This window comes from Sinocyclocheilus grahami, unplaced genomic scaffold (assembly GCF_001515645.1).
Source record: "Sinocyclocheilus grahami isolate Dianchi unplaced genomic scaffold, SAMN03320097.WGS_v1.1 scaffold587.1, whole genome shotgun sequence".
Classification (NCBI taxonomy): Eukaryota; Metazoa; Chordata; class Actinopteri; order Cypriniformes; family Cyprinidae; genus Sinocyclocheilus; species Sinocyclocheilus grahami.
The window spans coordinates 982,199-989,860 of NW_015505766.1; the positions used below are offsets into that span (position 1 = coordinate 982,199).

General features: G+C 34.2%; 1 protein-coding gene across 1 annotated transcript in view; it reads left to right on the plus strand.

Annotated features, from left to right (window-relative positions):
* Positions 1–7,662, plus strand: part of LOC107556999 (nuclear receptor coactivator 7-like) — a 29,272-nt gene that overhangs the window by 1,299 nt on the left and 20,311 nt on the right. Inside the window, exons 2-5 of the mRNA XM_016240280.1 lie at positions 5,693–5,763; positions 5,840–5,947; positions 6,022–6,105; positions 7,163–7,288. Coding sequence (XP_016095766.1) covers positions 5,693–5,763; positions 5,840–5,947; positions 6,022–6,105; positions 7,163–7,288 — 389 coding nt within the window. The remainder of the gene's footprint in view (positions 1–5,692; positions 5,764–5,839; positions 5,948–6,021; positions 6,106–7,162; positions 7,289–7,662) is intronic.

The following is a 7,662-nucleotide window of genomic DNA, read 5'->3' on the forward strand; positions in this document are numbered from 1 at the left end:
TTTTGGGTGGGGAAAAATTGTTTTCATCATTCTTTTTTATTTTATTTTATTTTTTTAAATCTTCAAATCATGCATCCCTAGTTTTCACCGTGAAAATAGTCAAATAAATTAGTCCGTTTAGCAATGAAAATATCCTTTTTTAATTTAAATCAATATAGATTGTATTTAATCTATATTGTTAGGGTTTGATTTGATTGTGAATGGTTATTTTTATTTATTATTGGTGAGTAATATTAGCTGTGAAGCAAATGATGACATTTTGATGCAAGATTATGAATCCAGCAGCACCTGAAGCGTTCACATTACGAGCAGGTTTATTTATTTTTTAATTTTTTTTTTTGGGTGGGGAAAAATTGTTTTCTTCATTTTTTAAATTTTTTCTTCAAATCATGCATCCCTAGTTTTCACCGTGAAAATTGTCAAATAAATTAGTCCGTTTAGCAATGAAACAAATAGCAATGAAAATATCCTTTTTTTCATTTAAAACGATTGTATTTAATCTATATTGTTAGGGTTTGATTTGATTGTGAATGGTTATTTTTATTTATTATTGGTGAGTAATATTAGCTGTGAAGCAAATGATTACATTTTGATGCAAGATTATGAATCCAGCAGCACCTGAAGCGTTCACATTACGAGCAGGTGTATTGATTAGGAAAGTACATGGATTACGGACTCGAACAGGACGTTTGGCTGCAGATGAGCTGCGAGCGTGTTATTTATCAGAGTCTGACCCGCAGATGAACCCTAACCGCCCGGTCAAAGGTCACACGCTGTTTAAGGAAGTTTCAGTGCTGAATCAGATGAGTTGAGTTGATACTGATTGTTCAGAGTTCTCGGCCGGGATGATGAATATATCACGCATGTGTGTTCAGTCATGTATGTTGACGTCTCTTCTCTGGTTTCAGAGCGTCGCGGTGTTGAATGACGCTCGTATTGTTCTTAATGTTTGACACCGCGTCAGCAGCGGCTCAGTACACAAGCCTGTGTTCAACAGCTGAGGAACCAGTGTTGTTTTACTGCTGTTTATAGAATAATATTTATTAATGTGTTGAATTAGCCTTTATTTTTAGGTTTTCTGGTTTCATTATAATTTGTAAAAATTTTAATTGTGTTTTTTTTAATGTTTTCAATTGTAGTTTTAGTAGGTTTATGTGCTTTGGTTTTTAAAAAAAAAATGTTTTTTTATATTTTCATTTTCAGTTTTTATTTTAATTTGAATTACATTTTTTTAATGTTGTTGTTTTGTCATTTTTATTTTGTTTTTGTTTTTCTTATGTTTTCGTTTTAGTAAGTTTATGTTTTGGTTTTTTATTTAGTTTTTTTAAAATATTTTTATTTTCAGTTTTAGTAATTTTATGTATTTTTGCTTTTTTAGTTTTAACTTTTTTATGATTTCAGTTTTCTTTTTAAGTTTTAGTGATTTTGTTAAGTACTTTTGTTTTTTATTATTTTATTTTTTTAATATATTTTTATGTTTGCAATTTTCGTTTTAGTAATTTTGCTATGTGCTTTTGTAATTTTTATTTATTTTTAATTTTTAATTTTAGTCATTGTAGTATTTCAACTTCAATTTATTTCAGTTAGCCAAGGCAGCTTTTCAAAGATTTTTAAGTAAATTTAATTTCTAATGTTTATATTTATTTCAGCTTTATTTCAATTAACGATTATGTAGCATTTGGACCAATCAGACACACAACTTTTTGTTATATTTAACAAATAATATCTAACTCCCCATCACCTAACCAAATGGCCAATTACGAGGGTCTATGGACCCTTCCCCCGAAATGCACCTAACACCTCAGAAAAGCAGAACAGGCCTCTGGTTCCATGGTAACCAATGCTGATATCACTGGTTTTATGGCCTAAAAGGAATGCAGGGGATAAACTCCCTCATTTTCCTCATAAGAAAGGCACAAATGCACAGGAGAAACTGACTTTTCTACTAATTAATTCATAGGAAAACCTTCTTTGAATGAACACCCATTTTCTTCAGGCCATTGTGTATATTATTGCTGTGTTGTATTTAATCTGTTGTATTATAGACTATTTTTATTCATGCTTACGATAAACCACTCATTCATATAAGTAACTCTACCATGTCTAGTATCTATGAATTCGTCTGCGGATGATCTAACTGAGAGTGCATATTACATGCTGATACCTCTGCAACATATGGATGTTCTAAGAATCATTACTAATTTCTGCATCAACACCCAAGTGAATTACATATGCAAAATACCATGCTTACAGACAAAGACTCATAAAAATCCTCAGTATGTCCAACCTCCCGCTTGGGATTTCAGCCTTCCTCATTGGACGAACCCATCTTGAGAGGCGTGAATCTCTGCAGGCTTTAAAAGGCCACACTCCATGTGACCCGCCCCTGTTCGGTGGTTCAGTGAGATGCTAAGATGAAGATGTGAGAAACGCTCCAGGATACCAAAGCTCGTGCCAGGCTCCGGCCTAGTCCTTTTCATTCATCAAGTGATTCTGACTCAAACTAGCTCTTTCTCATCAACCAACTTCAGCAAGATCTTGGGGCCGTAAGATCGCATCAGGAATCTTTGTTCATACAGACGTGCAAGTATCAAACTTAGTCGATTTAATTGATGCATTAAGTATCAGTTACACCTTTTTACAAAGGTGTGTTTGAACTCAGAATCTGACATATCCCTGAAGGCTTTGATCTGTTGAATATACATGCAAAGTGTTCCATAAAATCCATGCTTTATGCCTCTTTCTATGCTGAGTTAAAATTTAACCCTTTTCTATACCAACTGTATGTGTGTGTGTGTGTATGTGTATGTTAGACCGGCTTAATGTGTTTATGTAGTATGTTAGACTAGTTTAAGTGTTTATGTAGTTAATAAAACCTATTGTTCTTAATGTTTGACACCGCGTCAGCAGCGGCTCAGTACACAAGCCTGTGTTCAACAGCTGAGGAACCAGTGTTGTTTTACTGCTGTTTATAGAATAATATTTATTAATGTGTTGAATTAGCTTTTATTTTTAGGTTTTCGGGTTTCATTATAATTAAAAAAAAATTTAATTGTGTTTTTTTTTTTATGTTTTCAATTTTAGTTTTAGTAGGTTTATGTGCTTTGTTTTTTTTATTTAGTTTTTTTTATATTTTCGTTTTCATTCGTTTTAATGTTGTTGTTTTGTCATTTTTATTTTGTTTTTGTTTTTCTTATGTTTTCGTTTTAGTAAGTTTGTGTTTTGGTTTTTTATTTAGTTTTTTTTTTATATTTTTATTTTCAGTTTTAGTAATTTTATGTATTTTTGCTTTTTTAGTTTGAACTTTTTTATGATTTCAGTTTTCTTTTTAAGTTTTAGTGATTTTGTTAAGTACTTTTGTTTTTTTATTTGTTTTTTTAAATATATTTTTATGTTTGCAATTTTCGTTTTAGTAATTTTGCTATGTGCTTTTATAATTTTTTTATTTATTTTTTAGTTTTAATTTTAGTCATTGTAGTATTTCAACTTCAATTTATTTCAGTTAGCCAAGGCAGCTTTTCAAAGATTTTTAAGTAAATTTCATTTCTAATATTTATATTTATTTCAGCTTTATTTCAATTAACGATTATTTCAATTAAATGTTTCAATTTTAGTTAACAATAAAAACACTGATAAGAACAACCAGATAATACTAAAGAAATTTGACAGTTTAACACACTCTAACAGTTTTTGTTTTGAGTCGCGTGTCCACTCCGACTGATTCAGTGAGTGATTTCGTTTGAGTCGTTTGAGTCGTTTGAGTCGTTTGAGTCGTTTGAGTCGTTTGAGTCGTTTGAGTCGTTTGAGTCAGTTTGAGTCAGTTTGAGTCAGTTTGAGCCCGTTTGAGCCCGTTTGAGCCCGTTTGAGTCCGTTTGAGCCCATTTGAGCCTTTTGAGTCAGTTTGAGCCCGTTTGAGCCCGTTTGAGTCGTTTGAGTCGTTTGAGTCGTTTTAGCCCGTTTGAGTCCGTTTGAGCCCGTTTGAGCCCGTTTGATCCCGTTTGAGCCCATTTGAGCCGTTTGAGTCAGTTTGAGCCCGTTTGAGTCGTTTGAGCCCGTTTGAGTCGTTTGAGTCGTTTGAGTCGTTTGTGCCCGTTTGAGTCCGTTTGAGCCCGTGTTTGAGTCAGTTTGAGTCGTTTGAGCCCGTTTGAGTCCGTTTGAGTCCGTTTGAGTCCGTTTGAGCCCGTTTGAGCCCGTTTGAGCCCGTTTGAGCCCGTTTGAGTCGTTTGAGCCCGTTTGAGCCCGTTTGAGTCAGTTTGAGCCGTTTGAGTCAGTTTGAGTCAGTTTGAGCCCGTTTGAGTCAGTTTGAGTCGTTTGAGCCCGTTTGAGTCAGTTTGAGTCAGTTTGAGCCCGTTTGAGCCGTTTGAGCCCGTTTGAGCCCGTTTGAGTCAGTTTGAGCCCGTTTGAGCCGTTTGAGCCCGTTTGAGCCCGTTTGAGTCAGTTTGAGCCCGTTTGAGCCGTTTGAGCCCGTTTGAGCCCGTTTGAGTCAGTTTGAGCCCGTTTGAGCCGTTTGAGCCCGTTTGAGCCCGTTTGAGTCAGTTTGAGCCCGTTTGAGCCGTTTGAGCCCGTTTGAGCCCGTTTGAGTCAGTTTGAGCCCGTTTGAGCCGTTTGAGCCCGTTTGAGCCCGTTTGAGTCAGTTTGAGTCAGTTTGAGTCAGTTTGAGTCAGTTTGAGTCGTTTGAGCCAGTTTGAGTCGTTTGAGTCGTTTGAGTCAGTTTGAGTCGTTTGAGTCCGTTTGAGTCCGTTTGAGTCATTCATTCATTCAATAGAACCGCCGCATTAGAGTCATTACTTTTAAATCGGACCACACCAGTGTTATTTTAGTACTGCTGAGATAGTATTATAGTTTTTATTAATATTTTTAGTTTAGTCTGTTTTCTGGTTTCATTTTCATTCCTGTTAAAGTTCTAGGAATTTTGTTGTGTTTTTTAAATTAATTTTTAAAAATGTGTTTATATAGTTGAGTCGTTTGAGTCCGTTTGAGTCGTTTGAGTCCGTTTGAGTCAGTTTGAGTCGTTTGAGTCCGTTTGAGCCGTTTGAGTCAGTTTGAGTCGTTTGAGTCCGTTTGAGTCATTCATTCATTCAATAGAACCGCCGCATTAGTCATTACTTTTAAATCGGACCACACCAGTGTTATTTTAGTACTGTTGAGATAGTATTATAGTTTTTATTAATATTTTTAGTTTAGTCTGTTTTCTGGTTTCATTTTCATTCCTGTTAAAGTTCTAGGAATTTTGTTGTGTTTTTTAAATTAATTTTTAAAAATGTGTTTATATAGCTTTTGTTCATTTTTATTTTATTTTTAGTTATTCAGTACATCACATTAAACTAAATTAAAATTAGAATTATTTTCCTTGGCAGCTAGCTGAAATAAAATAATTTCAAATATTATTTTTATATTGTTTTATATATATATTTTTTTTTTTCTTCCATTTTTTTATTTTCTGTTTCTATTCGTTACTTCGTTATGATCATTGTTCTGCTCCAGTATTTTTATTTTTTAATATTCCCAAACTAAGCTCCACATACTGTGATCGTACAGGAAAACCGCGTATTATCAGACAGAGATGGATTGTGTGTAAAATTAGAGTCCGTGTCATTAAACCAGTGTTTATTCAGTATCTTTCTCAGCAAGTAGTAACAGCAATAACTGTACTGTGATTCACCCACTGAGTGTTTTCAATCTCTTCTTTCAGATGACAACAGCAAACCATGCAGCCAGACCAAGAAAGAGAAAAGTAAACCTCCAGGAACTGTGCAGTTCACCGTGAGTTGGTCTTACTGTACAAACACTGCTCATCTCATCAATAAAGTGCTTATATTTGACGTGTTTAACCGGTCAGGTCGGACCGAAGGACACTCTGAACAGCATCGCTCTGAAGTTCAACATCACCCCGAATAAACTGGTGCAGCTGAACCGTCTCTACTCGCACAGCGTCGTACCTGGACAGGTGAGTTTCTCTCCTGCTCTCTGAGCTGTGATTCAGTGAAGCCTAAACGTCTCGTTTTACTCGATCCTGCACAGAAACTGTTCGTTCCTGATCTGGACCAATCAGACGGCTCCTCTGAGCATCTCACAGCATCAGAGTCGTCAGAGAAGGAGCCTAAGGTAAGACGCTTCAGTCATGAATCACATCCATACAAACTGTGAAGCAAAGCAGTGTTTGAGTATCACAAGGAAGACAAACACTGTGTGCTTAAACTCTTTTATGAGTCAAACATCCCATGATGCAATGCGCTACACTATAATAAAACTATAGCTGTCATAAAACTATTGTTTAAACATAATTACACACTTAGTGTAATATATTGCTAGACCAGGGTTATTATAGTTAACTAAAACTAAAAACAAAGCAAAAAAATTACTTTAAATGAAATAAACTTTAACTGAAATAAAATATATATAAAAACATATTTTATATTTATTACAAACTTTTTATTTAACTTCTTATTTCAGTTATTTGACAAGGCACCGTTTCGTTTTCATTTAACTCAACTTGTATTATTTTTTATTATTATTTTTTTTTTTCAGTTTTAATTAAAATTTTAGTTTTATTAATTATATGATGTGCTTTTTGTGGTTTTTAAACTTCAGTTTATTTTTGGGGGGGGTTAGTTAATTTTAAAAAGTTTACATTACGTTTTTTAAATCTAATATTTAGATTTGATCTTGTTTTATTTATGCTTTATTTCAATTAACGATGCCTAAAACTTAAATAAAAAAATAAAAACAAACAAATTTTAAAAAATTATAAAAATGACAAACACTAAATTTTTTTAAATGAAAATGGAAAAATAAAAACATTAAAAAAAATAAAAGATTAAAACTATAATAGTATTTCAGTGATACTAAAATAACACAGCGCTAGACATTCAGTAAATTATCCTAAATTATTTTCTTAAGATTTAAATATCTCAATAATGTTTAATAAATTGTTCAATAAATTCTAACAATTTTCCTGATGTCAGTTAATGTTCACATGCAAAATAGTCCTATTTTGGCAAGTGTAATTGTTTTTTATAATCATCATCTTTTCATCTGCTCACAGACCTGATTTCTATATTCATTCTGCTGTATTGTTGACTAATGCAGTCATAATAAGCGTTATGAGTAATGAATGCGTGTCGGGCAGCACTAATGGATCTCTGATGTCTCCGTCTGACAGGACTGTGAATCGAGCAGCCGGTCCAGACGGCCCGTGTGTAGAGAGACGTCACCCCTGTCTGAAGACGAGAGTCCGGCCACCGTCAAATTCATCAAAATGAGCTGCAAGTACTTCACTGATGGCATGGTGAGCCTTGCATGATGCTGTTCGGTCACTCCGTGTCAAAGCATCATTCTTATCAGAAACTGAGAAGCAAAATAATTGCAACATTGTAAATAATGATTGCGGTATTAACATACAGTTTCATGCTATTTAAAAGGGTCATCGGATGCTACATGCACTTTTACAAGGTGTTTGAACTGAAATGTGTGTTGGCAGTGTGTGTACACAACCACCCTATAATGATAAAAATCCACCCAGTGTTTTTTTTTATCTGGTTAAATGTTTTCTCCTTTCTCAAATCGAGCCGATCTCAGATGCCTGTCTGTGTGACGTCACACAGACAGGCCCCTCCCACGATAGTTTGATTGACAGTAGTGTTTCAGCACAGACTGGACTGG